The sequence below is a fragment of the Pelodiscus sinensis genome, chromosome 3, assembly GCF_052426305.1.
Source record: "Pelodiscus sinensis isolate ZL-2025 chromosome 3, ASM5242630v1, whole genome shotgun sequence".
NCBI classification, from domain to species: domain Eukaryota; kingdom Metazoa; phylum Chordata; order Testudines; family Trionychidae; genus Pelodiscus; species Pelodiscus sinensis.
Window position 1 is genome coordinate 66072144 of NC_143054.1, and position 24711 is coordinate 66096854.

At 41.5% G+C, this 24711-nt stretch overlaps 1 protein-coding gene across 1 annotated transcript in view; it reads right to left on the reverse strand.

The window, feature by feature from the left end:
• The window catches only part of LOC102452429 (gamma-aminobutyric acid type A receptor subunit rho2), a 61003-nt gene extending 36647 nt beyond the window's left edge, over nucleotides 1-24356 (reverse strand). Inside the window, exons 1-2 of the mRNA XM_006133301.5 lie at nucleotides 23622-24356; nucleotides 8599-8705 (exon numbers count right to left, since the gene is read on the reverse strand). Coding sequence (XP_006133363.4) covers nucleotides 8599-8705; nucleotides 23622-23809 — 295 coding nt within the window. The 5' untranslated portion in view covers nucleotides 23810-24356. The remainder of the gene's footprint in view (nucleotides 1-8598; nucleotides 8706-23621) is intronic.
• Nucleotides 24357-24711: the final 355 nt, after the last annotated feature.

Sequence of the window (24711 nt, forward strand, 5' to 3'; positions counted from 1 at the left end):
TGCATCAAAGTGTGTGGAATTGATCAGGTTTCAATGTAAAAGCTGACACTTCGCGGGGGAGGGGAATGTTGCCTAAAGATAAATTTGGGGGCCACAAAATTGCCTTCACAAAAATTGTATTTTTATCATGAACAGGATTTACTATTTTCACACAGCTCCAGTTCAAGAGTAATTAATGGGCATCAGTAAAAATATCAGACTCACCTTCCCACATCTGCATGGCTTTACTGCAATTTAGGGTTTCAACCTCCTATCCCCCATCCCATTGGTGTAATGCAAAAGACTGTGGTATTTGCATCAGATTTAACTTCCATGTAGCTTCTCTGATTGCTGAATATATAGGTCCTAATAAAATAAGTTACATGTCTGACTACACACAGAAGCACTGACTTCATAGGGCTATTCACAGGGCTATTAAAGTGAGGCACATACTTCAGTTACTGCAGAAATGGATCCACTCGCACTTCCTGGAGCTACCCATAGAGCAGGCAGAGAAGTAGCATAGCTCAGAAGACAGCATTTTACAGTTGTGTCATGGGCTTCTTTAGCATGGAAATGGGCCTTAACCATACAGTTCCTATTAGGGTCTAAAATTCAAGGTTGTTCAGACATTTGATTTGGTTTAGTTCCTTATCCATCTGGAGTCCAGCTAATAGATATGGATTCAAATAGGCCATTTGTGAGGAAGTTCCTAAGTAGTATACAACCGGAATGATGACTGGAACTCACGGAAGAGTAGGTAAAAAAATATGGAGCCACTTTTTGTATGTGAATCTGAAAGAAGCAAGGGAAAATTCAGATACCTTATTCCCAGAGCACTGGGCTTTGACCCAGGGAAAGATTTGCCACTTGGGGGAAAAAGCAAATCCTGGAAAAGTCTGAATGACGTCAGCATTCAGGGACAGAACAACATCTTCTGACTAGTCTCAAACTCCTTTTCTCTGAGTCTCGCCACATCTTAGTCTTATTGTATAAAATAGCTCCATTGGGATGCAGTTTAGAAGGCACAAGGTTCAGGCCTGTTCTCTGAGTAGCAGAGTTTTATGCTGGGTACTCATGTGATAGAAGCTACTGCGATTTTGTGATCGCAATAATCCTACTGAATGCCTTAGAAGATAGGAATAAGTGTGCTGCATGAAATATGCCTGAAGTCAGTACTTGCAATCTGTTGTGCTACCAGCTCTGAGATGAAGAGTTTGTCATTTCCCTGTAATTTCAGACTCTGTCACAAAGTTCAAAAGCTCAGAGTTCTGTCAGTTTCCTTTTATGTCAATCTCTCTCTCTCTGTTCATCTGCCTTCCAAGTATTATAGGGAGATAGTAGCTGTGGACCTTGAGGACAAAAATTTCACATATGACTAAGATGAGTTTGCTACATTCTGAGGCCAAAATGGTAACTATGCAAATAAGAACAGTTCCATGTTAAGAGAGGAGTTAGAAGGTGCTGTAACATGTTACTATGTATTAATTATCAGTACAGGTAGTCCCCAGGTTACATGGATCCGATTTACATCGGATCCCTACTTACAAACGGGGTGAGGCAACCCCGCACTAGCTGCTTCCCCCCAGCAGACCAGGGAGACACGAAGCTAGCGCCCCCCCCCCTCCCCCCCGCAGCAGACCAGGGAGACGTGGAGCGGCTTTTCTCAGCAGACACCTCAGCTTGAGAATAAAGGACTGAGGGAAGTGAGGTGTGGGAGAATAAAACTGAGCTCTGGAGAAATGTTTGGCTAGAGTTTCCCCTACAATATGTACCAGTTCCGACTTACATACAAATTCAACTTAAGAACAAACCTACAGTCCCTATCTTGTACGTAACCCAGGGACTGCCTGTACTTCTACTTAGTAGTATTGAAAGGCCTCTAAAGGATAGGAACCTTATTGTACTAGGTGAAGCACAAACATAGATAAAGGCAGGGCCTGATCTAAAGAGCATATGGACTAAAAAGACACAAATGGAAGGGACTAAAAAGACACAAATGGAAGGGACTCAGGCAGCTGTTCAAATCATAATAGACCAAATCTAGTAGACTACAGTATAAGACCCGATGGGTCTGAGCTGCAGACCAGTCTACAATCATTCTGTACACACCATAAACTTAGATTTATATTTTGTTGTGTAAACAGTATCCCGTACAGTCCGGGACTCAACACATTTAAGCTAACTCCCACTGACTACTTAATATTATCTCAAGCTTCTGTGGCACTTGAACTTCAAACCTGCCCAGCCCTTACCCAACATATCAGCTAGCGCAATGATAAAGCCACAGCCACTCTGAGCTAGAGATTTGTGCAAGTGGATGGGGGTAAGATAGAGTGAACATTCAAGTTATATCTCAAACTAACAATGCTGTGGCAACATATCCTATTAGTCTATGGGTTCAATCTTGAAAGGTACTAAAGCAGAACAAACCTCTGAGTACTCAGCACTGTTAGGCTTAGCCCTAAAATAGATACAACCAATTCAGTTCAGACATGGGCTACATTCAGTAGGATCAGTATCACTGCACTGAGGAAGGGGTTGTTTGGACGTTTTCCTACCTTACTGATGAATTATCACTGGAGAAGTGAGCTTTACCCTTACTTTTGACACTAGATCCCTGGGAAGCATATATACCTTCAGTTACACAGCTGTCCCAAAGTGCTGATAAAATTACTATTCAGCAAGTGCAGCAAGGTCTAGTTGACATTATATATGGACAAGTATACTGTGAAGCATGAGGTTGTTTCTCAGCAAAGGAGGTCTAGCTATTCTGAGTATCAACTAAAGCTGCTTATTCACAGACTCCTGTAAAATATGAAATGTCCTAGCTGGAGTGCTCAAAATGGGTGTTTAAAGACAAGAGCACAACTAAAACATTTACATAATCTTTAAATATTAATATTTGTAAATAATACCTGAACATCTGCTAGCTGGAGCAAGGTCATTGGCATGGAGATAACTCCAGAAGGGTCAGAACAAATGCAATCTATTTTAGGATAGGAGGCAGCTACGTAGAACATTCGCAAAGCGACAATCTTTGTCATTATCACTTTACCGAATAGCCTGTTACTAATGGGTTGACATGAGGCAAGACTTAACTATAACGATTGGGCTGTTAATAACGTCACTTACATAACATCTGCTCTACTGCTTTATACTGATAACTTTTATTGGATACTTTCCCTTCCTTCTAATGTTTTTCCCCAGTTTCTTTTAATAAAACTCTGGTTATTTATCTCAGGATTTACAAACATGCTACGTGACACATGGTTTCACTACAATTTAATACTACTTCCTAAGTTCCTTGTGAAATATTTATATTGGTCCTAGAGAGTCACTGGGAATGTTAGGGAAAAAGGAAGTGAGTTGGCAGGAGGCCAGAAGAGCCAATGGAAACAGAGTGTGTGCTTTTAAACTGGAAGGGTTAGCTTCCTGTTCCTGTTGTGTAACCAGAGCAGAGCTTCTGGACGAACATGAACTAAGCCAAGGAACCAGGCATGCAGAATCCAGTCACATCCATGGCTAGTGAAGAACTAAACTTTGAAACAACAGAGATGTGAGTAGAACATGGAATGTTTAGTCAGATGTGATCAGGCTATTGTCATTATTTTGGGGTTTGTTGGACTTCTCTGTGTTGAAACACGTAACTTCCCCTTACACAGTAACTTTCCAAACTGAATCCAAGGGAAGCAATTTCTCTGTGTTTTGATGCTGTGTAACACCTAGCAACCAAATAATGGTTCATCAAGTGCGGGTTTTTGGTTAATAAAAATCACCCTTTTAAGACCCAGATCTGATTCCTGCATTCTAGAAAGTGGGAGGTTCTGTGTGAACATGCCTAAGACTTTCAGCCAGACTAAGAGAGATTACAGTTTTCAGGCTAACTCCCTCCAGAGGGATGTCAATGCTCCATCTGAGCTTGCTGGTACCTCACAGGAAGGATTTTCCCACATGCACCTTCCTGGGTTTTCAGAGAGGTTTTTGCATGTGGGTGGCAGCAGTGATACCAATCCAAGGCCAGGAAATCTGTGAGTCTGGGGAGTTTTTAACACAGGCCTTTAATAGGAAGGTCTCTTTCAGACCCCCAACTTCTGCATTCAAGGTGCTAGAGTGGAGAACAGCTTTCACAACCGGTACATTGGAGTAATGCAGTTGTGAATGAGGCCCATTGATTTTATTATGTAAAACATTACAGAAGAAAAAATATACCCAGTTAACTCTATTTTTCCTTAATCTTTTTCTATACGATTCATTTCAGATCACTAGAATTATACTACAGTACAAGATTTTTGATACATTAGGAACCTAAAACATCCAGCTGATGACAAATTGTCTGGTTGATTTTGATTTGGGCTTACATGGCTTACAGTCAAATCTAATTAAGTGGTTGCCGAGGTTTGTTCTTAGCCATGCACAGTTAAACCATGTACAACTGCACCCATTTGCTGACATTCAGTGTCAGCCACAGGTAGTTTTGATAGTTCAAAGAAGGCCTTTGTGAGATGTCATTGTTTCAGCCAAAACTACGGAAACATGATCATTCTCCCCCGCCATCCATAGGATGCTTCTATCAAATACTTATCTTTGAAGCTGAAAGAGCTGAAACGTCTTCAAATGCAGCTTCCAATAGTCTGCACATTAAGTGGACAAACATTGGGTTGAAGTGTCTGAGATTTTGCAAAAACTGCTCCAGGTTTTTATGATTTTGCAGGATCCTAAAGCTTGTGCCTTTTTTTAAAAAATACTCTCAAAATAAACAAAATATTTAAAATGTGCTGCTATAAAAGTTACAAAAATAACCATGTAAACACACTGCCCCAGCAACAGGGGGGCAAAAGGGGCCGGATATTCAAAGGAGAACGGGGCTCCTGGTCATTGCTGTAGTAAATTGAGGGTCAGTAACATGGAGTCAGCAGGCCTAAATAGAGGCCTGTAACATGAAAACAGCAACAGGCCTGCAATCTAGTGAGCAAGACTTTGGTTCAGTAACAGGAGCCAAGAAAGAGGCCCTATTGATAACTGTGCGATTGTGTAAGTTAGGTCGAGCATGGAAGGACACAGGGAGGCACTGGGTACAGACTGTGAGCCAAAGGGGAGTATTGGAACATCTTAATAAGAAATGTCTTGGTACAAAAACTCCCTAAAAACTAATGCACATACCGACCTAGGTTCAGGACCGGGTCGAGATTGACAGCATGAAGGATAGTAAGTAAGCCCCCCTTCCGTAAGGTGAGGGGTCGTAACTAGGCAACAGAGGGTGGTAACCTGGTATGTAAAGAAATGATGTAAGTTGTTTGTACTAGTCTATAAAAGGACACCGCAGAGGGTGCTCTCCGGCCGACCTTGGGGGGGGTGCACTAGGCGCCTGAACAGCAGGTGTCATTGCCTAAACTTACAGAGTGCACAGTAGCTTAACTTTGACTAACTGCTGTTAATATCTGTTATATGGCAATAGGCCTGCCCGGTGTTGGTACCTTGTCAACGCGGGCCATAGTGCCCAGTGGTGTAACATTGTATTGATCTCTGTTACCAACTGGTAGAGCTTCGCATTTGACAATAAACCTGCTCGATTGATTTCAAACCTTGCCTGCAACTGTCGTTTCCGGCACCTCTCAGAGATCTCTTGTGTTGACCCAAGTGCACGGGGTCTAACACTCTAGATAAAGGGAGTACTGATTGTTACGCACGCAGCCGAAAGTTTAACAACGGAGTAGAGGTCCTGTCAGGAGCGCGCCAGGACAACCCTGACCAGATGACGCTGACACTGACAGTCCAGACCACTGAAGGTACCGAGGTACAAAAACACTGAGGTACGACAATTGCCACTGCTACTGCAGAGGTGACATCCAGAGCCTTGGGCTTCTTAAATTGCTTCTGGGGCACTACGTTGTGGGGTGGGGGGAGGGGGAAGGCTGGCGTGATGTGCTCCAGGCAGTGTGAAGAGCTGGCTGCCGCAGCCCTGTTCCTTCCATACTACACCTTGCCCCTTCTGGGAGTGCGGAACTGCTCCCCTGCCTTGTCCAGGGGACCACAGAGGCTGTTGGCACCCCTGTAAACACATCTTCATTTATTTTGGTGTGACAGACACACACACCTCCGATCCTGAACACCCAGATAATATATGAAAAGATACAATAAAGGGCAGAAGAAAATACAATATAAAATAGCAGATTCCACAAACTCTACCCCTTCATCACAGAACACAACAATATCTATATCAGCCCCAAACCTCCCCAAAAACCTTCCACACCAAATGCCTAGCCCAGCCAGCCGGAACCACTCCTGCAAGGTCACTTGATTCAGGCTATTCCAGACCAAGTGAGCAGAACCAAGCCCTAAACTAGAGGCCTTCCTCAGCTCAACGCTCTAGAAGCTGCATCCTCTTGTATAAATCAAGGGCACTTCAGGTCAAGTCCTTCTCTTCTTCACACTTGTAGCAGTATCGCTTGAGAGCACGAATGCAACATTGTCTGCTCCACATGTTAAAGTCCTGAGGCTGGCTTGAAAATCTTAAGACTTTTAACACTAAAAGGTACTTAATTCTTTATGTTTGCATTCGAGTGGCTGAGCCTTTGGGCTGCGCTTGGATCATCTTTGCAGGCTTTTATTTGCTGCCACAGTAGCTAGAAGCTTACTGGGGGTTTTTTTTTTTTTTTTCATGAAAGCAAAGATTCTCATGATTCCAGAAGTGGGATTTTCAGTAAAGCAGCAAATGTCACGAGACTCACAATAAAATCATGAGAGTTGGCAACATTGCGGTCCCCCACTTAAGACAGGTTTCAGGCAATGTAGGACTTTCAATCTAGGTCAAAACAACACTGTCAACTCCATTAAGAAAATCCGGGCAGCCAGTCAGTTCATGAAGCCCATGTCATGTGCTCAGTGTGAAATGCTCCCCTTAACCAACATGCTGCTGCACTGTGTATTCACTTCAACTTCTGAACAGTCATGATACAGCACCTCCGTACACAATAGATTTGCTGGCAGGGTGTATTCTGAACTATTACTTGTAAACTGAGTACATTTAATCTGAAATTGCTGAGACAACCATGGATCCTACAGTGGTATTTTGCATTCTGTTTTTGGAATACAATCATACTGGAAGCATTTCTGTACACTTTCCTTCTGACTTTTAATTGGCATTTTGAAATAATGCTCAAGTGTGGCCAAAATTGCCAAAAACTGAAGACAAAGCAAGTTAGAAATATAGATTACAGTCAGCACAGCCTATCAGACTCTGTGGTGTAATGTGATGACATAGTTAACACATGTCTCTGCTGGCGTTCTTTATCCTTGTTTCCTCTGGTAACACTGTGTCATGTTGTCTAAGCCATGCCTGGCACCTTTCTCCTAAAATATCAATACAGCATGCCTCCACTTTAAAGACAATTCACATAATCTTTGAGTGTCTGAACTTTCCCTTATCACTCATGGGAAGAAATTTACCAGCACAAACCCAACTCCATGTAGTTGATTTTTTCCCCCCAGTTTTAGCATTTTACCTCTGCCCTTTTATTCTGATGTAATCAAACCTTTCAGCACCAAAACACAACCTTCTACAGCTTGAGCTAAAAGAGAACTCCAATAGCTATAACATAAGTATCCTTGTTATATTCACTGAAGCCCATCATCTGCAGTAGGAATATCATCACATGCATGCAGACACAGTTTTACTCAGTGCTTCCTGCTTGAAGGTGGGAGAAGAACAGATAACCAGAAAGTTGCTGCTCCAGATGCAAATACAGAAAAACTTCTATAGCTAAAAACCTTTATCTCTTCTCCTCACTGCTTTAAGAACCCTGCATTGGGAGGCAGAGGACTGGTGCTGACTTACAAGGGGAATCACAGCCTGAGCAGTGGAGCAGGGCAAAATACCAGAATATTTCTAGCTTTATAGGAACATATGTTCACCTTAGCCTGGGAGCTACTTGAAAGAGGACAAGATCTGCTTTTCAGAAATCAGTTGTCTGTTAGGAAGTCTGAGGGAACATCTTTGATCTGCTGGCTCCTGAGATGTGGTGGCAGGAACTAGCTCTCTACAGCAACTTCTCCCCTCTTCTGCTCTTCTTTTTCCCAGGTAGTTTGTCCGGGCTAGATCCAGCTATCAGGAAGATTATCTCAAGGCAGTCGTTGCCACAGCTGCTATGACCTACCTCTGAAATAGTGAACAGGGATTACCCTTTAGAATTAAGAGGGTGGCTCCTAAGCCAATTCATGTGGTTGATGGGGTAGGCAAAGAATTGAAAGGTGCTGGTGGGCCTGGTTCCTTCTCCTTTTATGTTGCTTTCTTCACAACTAGAATTAAGCACCAAACTATAGTTGTTTTTTCCCTTCTAGACACAATTCTCAAGCAGATGAAATATCACGTAAGATCCAGATCCAGATCCAAGTTCTTGGAAGACTACTCAACTGAAGGAGAGCTTAGCAGTAGACAGGACTCTGTTTTCATGGGGCGCTGGAGGCCAAAAAGTCTGCTTTCAGTTACCTCAGAGTACTCACAGAAGGTACTTGAGTTCTCCTGGCTCACTATACTGGTGTAGAAGAGGACAATCTGGCTCAGAAATATTTTCCAAAATAGATGGACTGAAAAAGAGCAAAAAAAAAAGACATTCCTACCTCCAAAAGCTGGCCTCATGGTGAAATCATGGTCATCGACTCTCAAAAGCTGTTCGGTTTTTCCTTTCCTAGTTTTGGTCATGTCATGATTCTTCCTGTATATGTGGCTGTAAAAGAGGAACAACAGGGAAGTCTATCACTCCAGATCTGTGGTCACTGTACCTGAGAAGACTCTAGAAGACAACACCTTAGTGGATTAAAGTTACTGTGACTTGCTAATTTTTTTATTCAAAGATAACGGACCAGGTCCTCGGCAGGAGGGATTGAACCTGAGACATTCGGGGATAAAGCCATATGCCTCTACCACATGAGCTAAAAGGCAGCTGGCTCTCAGCTAAGGCTGTAGAGCAGACTTCAGTCTCCCTTGTCACCGGACTCAGTTACACATGCTATGTTAAGGAGAAACAACATGGATGGCATTGAGAGAGAGCGAGCCGCTCCCCACCGCTGGAATTACCATGAGCACAGCAGGACTTGAGAGCACAATGAGGTGAAAAGCAACATGGAGGAGATAGGGAAGCTCTGCTGCAGCTACTAGCGTGCAACAACCTTGAATACAGTCCATAGCCATCACCATACGTCCATTTGTAAGTCTAACCAGGTTTTCTCAGCTGCTAGACCTGAAACTTCAGCCTGACCTCAGAGAATCAGGCTGTGCTCTTTCTAATTCAGATATCATTGCTGTCAAAAGGACTCCAGAATATCAGTGTAGCAGGTCATTTTGTGACGGATGCTCAAGGCAGACTAGGAAGCACTTGTTTTTCTGCTGCATTGTTTCTTCTGTGCTGACAGTAATAAAATAAGGGCTTGATGCCTTATAACCAAGTAATAACAACATCACTCCATTCCTTCCAGGATCTTAGTATTGCATTTTTCTCTCTACCTGAAATCTACCTTGATTCTTAGTCCTCCTTTGCTTTGAATAGCAAGTGAGAAAATGAATTAGTTTTTCGTTTGTATACATTGGAATATACCATAAACTAGTTAGACCAGGAGTGGGAAAAGGGCCCTCCGTGGGCTGGATCCGGCTGACCAAGCCAGTGGATCTGGCCCACAGCCGCCCTGCCACTCCCCCCCTCACGCAGGCCAATTAGGGCCCGGAGGGGGAGGAGCACGTGAAGTCTCCTCACCCCAGCAAGAGCAAGTGGCAGCTAGACACACACGTTAGCTGTTTTAAAACAGTCGTGTTTATCTCTAGCTGCTGTGCGCCTTTGGCGAGAGAAAGAGCTTTACACACCTGGGAATGAGGAGTGGGGAGTGTGCGAAGTCTCCCACATCCTGTCCCATTTTAAAACTGCCATGTGTCTCTCTAGCTGCCACACACTCTTGCAGGGGCACGACGACTTCACATGCTCCCCTGCCTCCAGGCTCTGATTGGCCTGGAGACAGGGAGAGCGCGCAAGGTCTCCTTCCACTAGGTGCCTAGAAGGAGCTGCCAACTGTTTTAAAATAGCTGGCATTTATCTCAAGGTGGCAGGGCAGGGGAGGGAGGAAGACCAGGCTAATCAGAGTGGGTGGGAGCACAAGAAATCTCCTGGCGACGCCCCTTCTGCCCGAGGCCCTGCCCCTTCCAGGGTGGCCCAAAGCCACTTCAGAAATTTCTGAAGTGGCCCCCTTTTAAAAATTATTGCCCACCTCTGAGTTAGACCAACAGTAAGGAATAGTACCAAGCCCTTGAATAAAGGGATAAAAACAATTAATCAACCTGCATACTCTGGAAATTCAGTTATAATCTGTCAGCTAACTGCCCTATGCACCTCTAAGAGAAAATCCGATTCTGCAGTCACAGCCGTTCCACATCAATATAGGAGGATTAGAATAATTAAGATTCTCTGAACCCCTTTGCCCTGAAAGTGAGACCTTGTTAAATCTAAATACTGCTGCAATTAATGAGCAGAGAAGTTATTAAGAAAATCTAAGGGGGGAGGCAGGACAGTTAAATCCATTTTGGGGAGTCACCAGCTAGAAGAGGCTCTTTGCCTGCTGCAGCCTGAGGCTCCTCAAAATGATTGGCAGCTCCTTCTAGGCACAACATGCCTCTGGTGGGGGTGAGGAGGGAGACTTTGCATACTGCCTTCCACTCCCAGGCCAATCATCGCAGAAACTGGCCAATGGGAGCTGCGATGATTGGCCTGTGGGCAGGGGCAGTGCCTGAAGTCTCTCCCCGCTCCCACCAGTGGTGCACAGCACAGAGCAGCACATGTGCAGCTGCTCCAGCCATTTTGAGCAGCTGTGCGGGGTTGGGGGGCATGCTGTGGCAGGCACAGAGCCTGCCTTGGAATCCCTGTGGGGCTGCTGGCTGGGAGCAGCCTAAGGTAAACACCTCCTAGTCAGAGCCTACACCTGGCAACCCAACACCTCCTATATCCCAACTCCCTGCCCCAGGTCACCACCCAAACCCTCTGCACCCCTTCTTCCTCAGGTTACAACTCCCTCCCAGACTCTGCACTCCCCTCCCCCCATCAAAATCCACTCCTGCACCCCTATCCCCTCCCAGTCCCTGCACCCCAAACCCTTGCCCTAGGTCATAACCCCTTCCTTTGCCCAAACTCCTCCTCAGTCCCTACACCCTCTCCTACATGTCAATCCCCTACCCTTCTGTATCCAACTTCCATCCCAGACCCCACACCCCATCCATAGAAAAGTGCAGCCCTTGACAAAATCTTGGAGTGCCCACCCATCGAAATTATTGCCCATCCCTGTACTAGAGGATACTATATGTTGCACCTACTTTGCCAAAGGTTCTAAGGTGGATCTGGGGAATTATAAGCCAGTATAAGCCTTACTTCATTGGAGATGTATGGTTTGAAAAAATAATTATACACAGAACTATTAAATAGTTAGATGAACATGATATGATAGAGCCCAACCAGCGAAGCTTCTATAAAATAAAAGAGCATCTCTTCAACATGTTAAAGTTCTTTAAATGTGTCAACAAAATAGTGAATTCAAGAGAACCAGCTAATAAAACTGATTTGGATTTTCAAGAAGCCTATGTCACCAAAGTCTGTCTCAAAGTGGGTGTATTAAGGAAACTGTTGTCCTGGAGTGAGGTGTAAAATACTGTAATGGATTGGAAACTAGTTAAAGGGCAGAAACAAATTAGGACTAAATTAAGAGGTGAACAGAGAGGTTGCAAAATTTGTAATCAACTTTAATTATTTGAATTACTCATGACTAAACAATTTGGTGGAGAGTTTCAGGGCAATCAAACAAAGATAGATCCGGGACAGCACAGTGGCATATGAAAACAAATATAAGGAATGGTATTCAGCAAGCAACAGCCAGTGTTGATTTGGTTAACTTAACATACCCCTCTCTGCTCCTCTGCACATCATACTTTGTTTGAAAACTTATTGGCTGTGTCTACATTGGCAAGATTTTGAGCAAAAGCAACTGCTTTTGCGCAAAAACTTGCTGCCTGTCTACATTGGCCACGAGTTCTTGCGCAAGAACACTGACGTTCTAATGTAAGAAATCAGTGCTTCTTGCGCAAGTGTTGCTTCCGCTCAGGAATAAGCCTTCTTGCGCAAGAGGCCAGTGTAGACAGGCAACATGAATTTCTTGCGCAAGAAAGCCTGATGGTTAAAATGGCCATTGGAGCTTTCTTGCACAAGAGGGTGTCTACACTGGCATGGATGCTTTTGTGCAAAAGCACATGCCAGTGTAGAAGCTCTCTTGCGCAAATACTCTAATGCAAAAACTCTTGCGTTAAAGAGTATTTGCGCAAAAACTTGCCAATGTAGACGTAGCCATTATGTCTACTTTAAGATGAGGTATGATGTGGAGCTGTCAAGTGGTGCCAGAATCAGAGAAACAGGGTCACCATCAATACACTAAAAATGACCGTTTTAAGCTAACAGAAATGAATGCAAATTCCTTTGTATTACTACAAGACATAAAATTGGATTTCTTTGTGACTGTGACGGGACTTAGCAGATCTTGTCCTCTTTCAAGTCCGGCAGTTCTTGGGGTTGGCCAGCTATTATCGCCGGTTTGTCCCCCGCTTTGCATCCCTGGTGGCCCCCCTGATGGATTTGACACAAAAGATGAGGCCTCACAAGCTGGTATGGACCTACGCGTGTGAACAAGCCTTCCAAACGCTTAAACGCAAATTGACCAGTGCCCCGGAATTAGCCCAGCCAGATTTTGCAAGTCCTTGCTTTTGCACTGCAGCAGAAGAGCATGTTACATCTGTTACTAACCATATCATCAACAATATGACAAACCAATTTGACCCTAAATCATCCAGAGGGGCTTATCAACATATCTACTGGACTACGTGTAACGTCAGATGTACAAGAGTCTGTATTGAAAATAGCAGATGTTGGTGCAGAACAAATGGAGAGATTTGAGAGCTTCATGGCTCCAGTTCCACGTTTCCAGCTGAAGAGAGCTGTGAGAAGAAGCATGGGCCAGACAGCTCCTGCAGCCAATAAGAGCTGCAAGGCTCCATGCTTATGAGTGCTTACATAAAGTGTGTGTCAGCCTGCCAGCAGCTTACCTGGGTGGGTTTGCAACCCAACTTTGAAAACTCCTATATTATGCCATACAAACTATGGGAAGATACCAACTGCTATTGATACACAATCTTCAATAGGAGACTGATCTAGTCAGCCAATTTCAACTGAAAAATATAAAAAAAACTGTTATATTCATTTGTGAGATTCTCTAACAGTCAAATATGTATTGTGAAAATATTTATTGTTAGAGGCTGTCAAAGATTGATATTCACCATTTTTGCCAGATACCAAACAGCTTCAATGTTTCTCAGAAAAAATACTTGCCCATGCAAAACCAAGAAAAATCTTTAATACAAATAAACAACATATTGTAGCGATGAAAAGAACATTAAACAGTAAAAACTGCAGTCAGTCATGTGGCAGTTTTTCTGGCACCATGTTACAAATGACTCTTCTTTATTTGGGGCACTATTATTTCACCTCACCCACAGGATTAGATCATCATTTGGTAGCTCCATATCATTCCTCACCTACACATTCATAAAATGTGTTTTCAAATGATGCATGCATGAGTGTGCTTACTTTAAATGCCAAAAAAATGCAGCCCTTTTTGGAGAATTGCCACGCATCTAATAGAAGCAGAATATGAACATATTAGGACTGTATAAAAACCAGTGATACAGACTCACTAGCGATATTGTCTTCATTACTGGTAATTTGATCACAAAAAGGAGGTAGCAAAATCAGAGCTAGGCAGTAAGAATGATCAAGGGCACATAAAGACTCTCCTTTTGAGTGAGATTGTGAAAGGAGGTAGATAAGAGGTTGCCTGATAAAAGTATACAAAAAAATGAATGTTTTAGAGAAAGTAGGTTGGGAATACTTAGCCTTCTAACAAACACAAGCTACTATTGAGGCAAAGAGAGTTTAGAGACATTCCGAAGAGGATTCAACACTTATATGAACATGAACATCCAGAGTTTAACAAACAAGAGTTCTGACAGTCTTAAAAGAGTAGCCATTTTAGTCTAACAAAAAAGACACACACACACACACACACACACACACACACCCCTTAAAAAACCAACAATGGTTTTGTAGCACCTTAGAGACTAACAAATATATAAATAGTATCATGAGCTTTTGTGTCAAATGACAAGAGTTCTGACAGGAATATAAAGAGAAACAGTAGCTAGTAGGAGTTAGAAGAAAACTTTCCCTGGAGGAAGGTTACCTCTTAACTGCCTACTTTTGGTTTTATTGAACTGTCCTCTGCATGAGGCACTACTGGAAACAAGACACTTAACTAGATGGCCCACAGTTCTGATACAGAAGCTTCAGGGGGTAGCTGAGTTAGTCTGTGTAGAGGATAAACTTAAAAAATAACAAATGGTCTGGTAGCACTGTATAGGGTAACAAAACATGTAGATGGTATCATGAGCTTTCGTGGGCACAGCCCACTTCAGATGACCAGAGTTTTGAATTTAGGATGTGCAGACCCGTCTGCACATCCTAAACTCAAAACTCCGGTCAGCTGAAGAAGTGGGCTATTGCCACGAAAGCTCATGATACCATCTACATGTTTTGTTAGTAAGGCAATTCCTATGATCCTAAGTACTGCACACCACGAGGAAGAAATCCTAACTATTAATACAAAGGGTAAGCAGGATCTGAAAGAATGCTTCCATAACAGCTAGCTGAAATGGTAAAGAAACACTGGGTGTGTATGTAAATACAGTTTGCTCCTGCGTTGCTATCTGTGTTAAATATTCAGCAGACGGGGTGGTATTTTGCTCATTGTAATCAACTTCATTTGTGACCCAACACCAGCTATGTTTGTATTGAAATGCAGGAATAGCTAAAGTATGGTTACCGATGTTTGCAATTTTGTGGGAATCAGAAAAGTAGGACTGTTCTAAATTGTTCCAAAGGAAAGGACTCTCAGTAAGCAGAAAGAACCTTGCAAATGCAGAGGCTTGGACTTTCAGAGCTTTATGAGAGGAAAAGAGTGAGGAAAGGTTATTCTGGTCAGGAGGCTATATGGCTTCCCCTACCTGGACCAGTATGGTCTGTTCCCTCCACTGTTCAAAGAACAGAGCTAAATAGGCATCATTAGGTACCTCTTTTCTTAAGTTAATGGTGTTGGACTTGTGCTTCTTGGTTATGAACTTTGTTTGTGATGTTTTCCCAAATAATTAGGAAGTTAATTCCCTCCCTTTTATTAAAAGTTTCTTTTCCACACTCAGACTCCGTGCTTGCGAGTGGGGAAGCATTGCCTCTCAGAGGTGCTTAGGGGTGTGGGTGAATTTCCCAGGTTACTGGGTGGGGGCTCGAGCCAGTTCTGTGTTGGATGGATGGATGAAGAACCCTAGATATTGAACCTGGCCCTTGCTGCTGCTGGCTCCACTTGGCAGAAGGGTTGCAATAGTACTAATTCGATTAACTTTTAACATCTCAGAAGAAAGATCTTAGCATCATTGCAGAGCTGCTCAGTGAAAAGCTTCTACTCAAAAGGTACGAGTAATCAAAGTGTAACCCTGATTTTAGGGCCAGATGGAATTGTTGTGATCATAGTGTCCGATTACCTGCATTATGCAGATGATGAGATTTCACCAAGTTCTTCCTGCCTAAAACCCTCCTTCCCATAACACAAGAACTAGAGGTCACCAAATTAAACAAACAGGCAGCAGGTTTAAAACCAAACAAAAGGAAGTATTTCTTCACACAGCGCACAGTCAATCTGTACAACTCATTGCCAGAAGATCTTGTGAAGGCTAAGACTGTAACGGTTCAAAAAAGAACTAGCTACGTATGATAGATCCATCAGTAACTATTAGCCAGGATTGGCAGTGATGGTGTGTCTAGTTGCTGTTTGTCAGAAGCTGGGAATGGGCAAGAGAGGATGGTTGGGTTCACCTGTTCTGTTCATTACTCTTGGGTACCTGGCATTGATCAATGTCAGAAGATAGAATCCTGGGCAACATGGGCCTTTGATCTGACCCAGGATGGATGTTCTTATGTTCTTGTACCTGTAACTTCTGCTTGGGTTGGAGCAATCTCTTCTGAAGAAATCCAGATTTTGCTCATAACTGTTCTTGGCTTCAGGAAATAGCCCTTGAAAAGTTCCATATAAAATGGAACATATGGAACTTTGGCTTTGGCTTTAGGAAGTAGCCCTTTGAAAGTTCCATATGTTCCATTTTATATGGAACTTTCAAAGGGCTACTTCCTGAAGCCAAGAACAGTTATGAGCAAAAGCTGGTTTTCTCCTGAAGAGATTATATAGTGTATGTAGTATAGTATATAGAACACTGATCAGAATTATAGTCTCATTGACAGAAGATAGCAGTGAGGCCAAAACGCTTAGCAGGATTAAAAACATAAAAAACAGAAACAAACAATAAAAAGGGATTTGACATTTATATGAATAATAAGAATTTTCCAGAGCTACATTAGATGTGATTTAAAAAAAATTAGAAACATAAGCCCTCAAGCTCTGGGGCGTAAGCCTATCACAAACAAGAAATTTTCTCTCTCTCTCTATAGGCAGAACAGTTCATAATTGTGCATTATTGGTTTTCGTGCACCTTCTACAGGATCTCAAACAGACCACTATCATGACAGGATAGCAAACTAAAGATCAATAGCAATGCCTATTACCTAGTTCTTAATACAATTGTGAATATGATTTTAGTTTAATATGCTCAGTTAACAGCTTCCTAGGCTCTAGTACAGCTTCTGAAAATTGCTAAATAAAGGCCTCATTACCTTTCTAGAATAGATACAGAAAGTTGAAGAGGACAACATACTTTGTAAAGCCAATACAAAAGAAATCATAAGATCAGTACCTCCTGTTTATCTCTATAACAAAATGTAACACAGCTACGGGTGTACAGTGGAAGCTAAATGCAAAACAAAGTAGAATGCACTAAAAATAAGTACATGGCTATCTTTCATAACTACTTAGTATCTTGGATTGGCAGTCAAAATTTAATTTCTCCATTATTATGTATGCATGTATTTTGCAGCACTATGTCTATATACAGAAACATACATACCACATGTGATTTTCTTTTGTATACATGCACACCAGACACTTGACGAGTGCCTTGGCCTTGCTATGGTCACCTTTGCACTGCTCTGGCAATGCCAAGTTAATTTAAACTTCCCTAAATATGGTCAGTGAGCATTCCCTGTCGACAAAAATCCTGGGACTGCTTTCAGTTGACTTTAATACAATCCCCCTTCAGGGTTCCCCATTCTAAGGGACACATTGGAAGGGTTGCTGAAGTGCCACAGAGGATTCTGAATTAGTGTGAGCAACCAACTCAATCACCTGCTGCCTAGTCTAAGATGACAGAGGACAGCCAGCCATTTATGTGCTACCATTAGGTGAGACAAGTACTGCTGCAGCCCACCTGAGAATTCAGCCCCTTAAGCGATGGGAGCAATTTCATTTTCAGAGCATGAGAAAAGCTGTATCAATTCAACAGTAACAGACAGGAACAAGTCCAAAGCCCATGGGCACTGACACTGTTCACAAGTGTAAATAAAAAAGGAATTCCACTCTGCTCACCATCACATCTTCGACTCCAGCTGAGCCAGCATTTTGAAATTTTTGCAAGATTTTTTTTTAATCGTGCGTCTATAGGTAGGAGAGGAGATGTGTTAACTCTTTGATGTCAGTGCTGTTGCTCAAGTTTTTAGTCTGCTTTGCAGACAAAGTAGAATATGGTTTGTTCCTGATACTGAAATACCCGTTGTGATTTCTTACTTAAGCCATCCAGAATGTTGAGCCCTTGTGTTTCTGCTCTGCCTCAGCATGGGTGAATTTTGCTGCTGCTACAGTGTGTGTCAGTCCCTGACATACTAACTTTACCTCCACTCCACTAGTCCAAACCTTGCCTTGAAGATAACCTGTAAATCCCAGTCTCTGAGCTCCCCGATGATATTTCCCTGCAATGTCCAGTCCCTTTCTCTGGGCACACACAGAAGTCACTAAATTAGCTGCCTCCAACACGTCAGCCTGTTAGGTTAGCAGAAGACACACTCTCCATTTTAATTCACAGAATCTAGATGATTTTGCAATGATGCAAGAATAAAACTATTAAGAATAGAGATTTAAGAGGCATACCACAAGAATAGAGATAAGAAGGATGATCAACAAAACTTGCCTAGGACCAAACTTAATCTTAGCAAGTTACAATTTTGCTTAAGGAGTGTTCTTATTTATATCAAGTTATCAGTATTCCACAGTCTCCAGGCAAGCGGACCCAACTTTCATAGGCTCACTGAGTGGAGTGGTGTTCTCTATTTTCTTTAAGGTGACAGTTGCCAAAAAGGTTTTTTTTTTTTTTTTAAAAAACACATCTTTTTGTCCCCCATGTCAGGATGTCTTCTGGCTTGGTCTCCCTTCCTGGAGACTCCCGCGACTCTGATGATCTGTATGTAAATGAGGCTTCTGTTTTGATTCCAAAATTTACTGACACACACATGCTAAATAAAGGCCTCATTACCTTTCTAGAATAGGTAGAGAAACTTGGAGAGAACAACACACTTTGTAAAGCCAATACAAAATGAATACCAAGATCATACCTCTGTGTACAGTGGAAGCAAACTGCAAAATGAAGCAGAAGGTGTACTTGCATGACTTAAGTCACATTAACATGATCAATAAGCGTTACCTGAGAACTTTCAAGGAACAAATAAATTTGGCAGAAAAAATATGTTCATCAGTGGTACCAAACTCTCAGGATCAATATATGCCAAAAGGAATTCTCAAACCTGTATCTTATTGTATTTGTGTAATCTATACAGAATAGGCCCAATTCATACCTGGTGTAACTCCAGTGACTTCAATAAATGTTTTGGCTCTGCAGTGTTCTGGTTCTGAGAAAACTGGTGAAATCTCAAGTATGTATTAGGCTAGCAGTTGTAGGCCATTTTTACTTATGATCTGCTATTTTGCCTTTGCTGAAAAACACAAGGATGAGTATATATTCTCCCTCTGACCCACTCACCACATTCATTTTACATAACAAGATAGATAAATAGTAATTCACTAAACATCTGACAATAAAATGGGCAGTTTTGATTCCTTTCGTACAGAAGAAATAACAGGATTCTGCCAAGCATAGACATCGCAAGAGCTGAGTTGCCACGAATGTCTTCGTAACAGGGAGCCCAACAGTTTCTGTGGGGCCCCAGGCAAGGTGTGGGGGGCGGTTTGGAGGGGGGGGAAGAGACACGCTGTGTCCCAAGAAGGGGCAAGGTCTTAGGTGGAAAGGGCAGGGCCAGGGCAACCAGCCCTTTCCACTGCCCAGACCACGGTATCGGGCCCCCTCCAGGCCTCAGAGCCATGAAGAGAGTGCAGAGTGGTGCTCTGATGGCCATTTAAAGGGCCTGGGATTCCAGCCACTGCTTCAGCAGCAATGGCAGTGGCTGGGAACGCCAGGCCCCAAGAAATTATACACAAAAACTATGGTGAAGGAACATGGCTCATCATACGATCACAAGCTACTTTTCCATAAGCCCACTCCCTCAATCAGTGCACAGACCTCAATGGGCATGAATCAGGGTTGCGTAGTGAAGGAGGCTGTTGTCTATAAGGTTATGTCTAGGCTACATCCCTCTTTCGAAAGAGGGATGTAAATTAGGCAGATCGAAAGTGCAATTGAAGCACGTATTTAAATATCCCGTGCTTCATTTGCATATTTGCAACCAATCGCTCTTTTGAATAAGAGTTTTTTCCAGGAGTATGGGATCTTTTGAAAAAGGGTTTTTTTCCCCAAAAAGAACTGCATCTAGACTGTGGTTTCACTTTCGAAATACCCTTTTTCAAAAGCACAATGGGACGAGAATATGCAAATGAAGCACAGGATATTTAAAACTGTGTTCATTTGCACTTTCGATCTGCCTAATTTACATCCTTCTTTTGAAAGAGGGACGTAGCATAGATGAGCACTAAGACTGGTTTTATTTGTTGCCAACCTTGGGAAGCGTGTAGAGAATGAGGCAGCGGACTACCAGAACAGAAAACCTGGTCTCATCATTAAGGCAGCTGAATGCTGCCTGAAGGAACTGGATCATACCCCATACAGGGTTCCTGTATGCTGCTGAGCAAGTCACTGATGGTATGTCAACACTGCCGCAGGGAGGAGTGATTCCCAGTGTGGGCCGACAGACTTACACTAGCTCAGCTTGAATTACCATGCTAAAACTGTGGACTTTGCAGCATAGGTGGCAGGTTGGGCCAGTTCTGGAGCCCAACTCACCCAATGCTCTCAATCCAAGACTGGGCAAACAGCTCGAGCTGCTGCCAATGCCACAAAGAGCCACCCTGCAACTTTTCAGGTGCTAACTCAAGCTGAGCTAGTGCAAGCATGAGAATCATAGCTCCCGGCAGCAACTTCGACATGCCCTTAACCAAACTTTTAAAACTCGTGCGCTCCTCATTTTCTGGGTGCACAACTTGAGACCCTGGAATCTGATCTGAAGAAGTGCCAAGCATTAAGAATGCAACTGACGTCAATGGGAGCTGGGTTTTGAATATATAACGTGCTGTATAAGGCTAAGTACTCTTAAAAAAATGAGTTCTTGTCATCTTAGAATGGGAACCTACAATTAGTGAATTCTTTTGATTCTACTCTCTGTACCTTAGTTTTCTATCTGTAAAATGGGGGCAATATCACCCCCACATCTCACAAGGATCTTATGAAGATAAATTCATTAATGTTAGTGAAACATTCCGATACTATAGTGAGGAGCACCATAGAAAAGCCCATGAGGAAATTATTATTATTGTCTTCAGAGTAAGCTATGAATAGCATACATTAAATAAGGTCTAAAGCCACACACTGAACATTGAGGAGGAAAAAATAATTAATATTGATCCCAGGCCATCCTTTGAACTGAATGAGGCAGAGGTCTTGTGAAAAAAATAGTTTGTGATCATGTAATTACAGACTGTCTCGTAATGATGCTCACAAGGGGGCTGTAATGAAGTTGAACACGAAATCTTAAGTCAAGCATTTTCCAGCTCTGGAGTGCTTGACCTTGAAACTCTACTAATATTGGTTTAATGTTCTTTTAAAATAGCTGTGTTTTGGGTTGTGTAATGAAAATGACCGAAGAAGCTATGTACCTAGAAAACAGGACAGGCACCAAGGTGCCCAGTTTTTATTCTTAGCTTTGCCACTGCCTTCCTATTTTGCTTTTAGGCAAGCCATGTAATCTCTTTGTGTCTCATGATTTTACCCATCTTTCATATTCATTATTCATATTTCATATTGGACTGAGAGGTCAATTACTATTTTTTAAAAGCTCCTTGAGCTTTAATATTTTTTTAAAAGCTCTAAAAAGTGACCAAGCAATGAATATTGGAGCAGAAAGATTTGGCGCCTAATAGATCCCAAATCAAAAGTCTTTGAAGTCAAGGGAAATGGCTTTTTATTAGGCACATATACACTGGCCAGCACAAATAACAGAAAATATTTTTGCTTGCCTAGTAGACGTATAGAGGGAAAAAAAGCAAGAGAAATACAAAGCAGAACACATGAATCAGTTACAAAAATAAAAAAAGATAAAAGACACTGTTTATTTTTGTGTTTATCTTTGAGGAAAGGCAATCTGACACTGAAATTGAGTTTCCTTTGACTGCAGGCAAAAAGTCCAGTCCATGAAGTTTTCAGCACAGGTTTGCTTTTAACAAAACAAACAAAGCTTTCTAGCAAAATAATCAGGAATACCATTACTATTTAATGCTTTTAACTGTGAGCACTACAGAAATATCGATAAAATAAAAGAAATGAGAGTCTCATTTTGAGTTTTCAAAATAAACTGCATTTTACACACATTTAAATAAATGCATTAAAAAAGTTTGTATGGATAAATTCCAGGGACAAGGACAGAGTGATCTATGCTAAGTAGTATATGAACATAGTGTTGTTGATTATTTAATATCTGTGGAGAAAGATACATTTTTGAAATATGATTTATCCTTTCATTAGTTTGTTACACCTCATTAGTTTACATGCAACAGAATATCTGTTGAATATTATCCTCCACAGTGCAAGAAAAATGTCTGACTATTTCTTGAATTCTCTACTATTGCAACTTTGCAAAAATCAATGAGATTGTAATAATTTATTTTATAAAGATCAAGAATAATTTGCTAAGAGATAAACCTTCTAATAACTTATTAACTAAGAGACTGGCAGTACTTTTCAAAGAAGGCAAATATTCAGTTTGTACAAATGAGTATTAGCAGTTTATGCTGTTTTATAACTTTCCAAGGGAAGGGAGTTTAATCATATATGAAAGAATCCCATGCAAGTACTAGCACTGAATCATTAGGTTTCGCAAACCAAATATTCTGAGAGAGAGCCCAGCATGCTTCAGATTTACATTCAAAGGACTAGATTCTTTCAAAACAGTGGGAAAGCATCTAATGGTTTGATGTAAATGGTTTAACATCAGGCCCCCGATGTCTCAACTAGAGAATAAAATTTGTCACCAAAAACGTGCTTGCATATTTTGCATTAAATACCAATAGAAATAAGAGACATTACTAGATTTCCTCTGCTTCTTTCGTAACACATGTTGTGCCAAAATGTTTTCTACCCAACATCTACTCAATCTCAGCATTGTCAGCAGCTGAAAATGTATGGACATAGTGCCATGCTAAAGAATATAAAATGAATAAACAGATGACTGTTTACACTCAGAGTGATTCCACTTAATAAAATGGATTAACCCAACTTGATTTTCAAGCTCTTAGTCTAGCAAACAATCTTACAAGATATAATTATCACTGGATGACATAACTCTATACAAAAAAAGGATAATATACTCTGGACTGCTTGGCTGGTTTGAAAGCTTATCTTTTCTAACGTAAACTTCTTCTTCCCAACCCCATGTCTCAGTACAATTAAATCTAGCAAACTTCACTAAGACCTTTAACTCTTTGATGCGTGCTTGCCTTGTTAATACTGTAAAAAGCTACATTAAAGTTCCCACATAATTTTCCAAAATGTAGCTGTAGAATAACTTTACAATCCCTATACAGTAAGTATATACTCCTATGCAGTAAGAATACTGTGCATACTAAAACCCAACAAATTGCCACGAGAAAATGAAATGCATTTTTAGGTAGATTTGCATAATGGAGACATTTAAATAAACAACCACAGGAAAATAGAAGGCACTTTGAAAGCCTTATATTGTTGCTGGGAAGGTATTTGCTGCACCTTTCTTCTGCATCTTACTATGCCGACAATATTGTATACACAGATCTGAGACTGTGTTCACTAGAATACAATCAGCGGTCAGGTTACTAATGACAGCTGCTAGAAACATGACCTATTACAGTTAGAGCTGAAAACAGCAATAAAGGTTGTATATGGTTATTCAGAAACCATAGACACTATTCACATATATTGTTAAAATAGGCAAATTTGATGTACACGTCTAACTGAACTGATTGTATACATTATCATTACATATATAGTTTTAATTTCACCAGTGTATAGCAAGAAATTTGTGTATTTTAAGGGTCCTTACCTTGCCTTCTGCACCTCCAGCTGACCTGTCCATCTCCTCCTCCTGTGCTTTCTGCTTTCCACAAGAAGGACAAAGCAAAAGAGTAATAAAATGAGTTTAGCAAAATAAGGCATTTTGTGGGAAATCGGGCTGAGACACGCTACACTCCAATAACCTCCTACAGCACAAATCCACCCTCGTTTAAACATTGAATCAGCTAGAATTCCAGGGTCCTGTGTTTGTCAGAGTGATCACGGTTAAAAATACTGCTTTTCTGATTCAATATTTTAGCCTAGCTTTGGAGGGCTTCTCACTCAAAGCTCATCCTTCATCACTGCATAGTGATTGGCCATTACCCAAGAAGTTTCTCCTCATAAACAGCATTTCCACACGGTCCTAAAGGAGATATTTGCCAAAAGTCATTATATAAAAAGACTGCAATTCCGCATGCCAGCTTTTTGCTCAAGCCACTAATCTCAGAACTGTACTGTCCTTCTGTCAGACTGTATAAAAGCACGCCATCTCTTTTCATTAGAGATCCCAGATTTTGTAATCACTATACTACGCATTTTTAACAAGGTGGTGCCAGTGTATTGTGTGTTTAAGATCTGTACACAATGCATCAAGGTACCTATTTTAGTATAGTTTTATGAAATTTGATTTTTTTTGATCAGTTACCAATTAGTCAACTGTGTAATATAATTAGCACCAGCATGCTGTTTGTGTGATATTAACATTTTTAAAGCCCTTTCTTCTCCCCTGCAAAACTCGTTTCCCCCATAGATTAATAGCATTGAAGTGGTTATTTGTTCTGAATATTAGGATTTCTTTAATAATGAAAAAAAAATTAAATAAATTATATATCACGATCTGATTTTAGGACCCTCAGTTATTAAACCTTCTATGCGTCCAATCCCAAAAATAAGTATGCATGCAAGAAACTTGCCTTTGTGAGTAGTCACTATTGATAAGAGTTATGGGCTGTAGGACTGAGACCTTAATCTGTTAAAAAGCTTCAAGATTAGCATGAAATGACATTACAGCAGCTGCTTTTTATCATAAGAAAGAGGATGTTTTCAGGTGTCATTCTGAAGTTTGTTTATTTACTAAA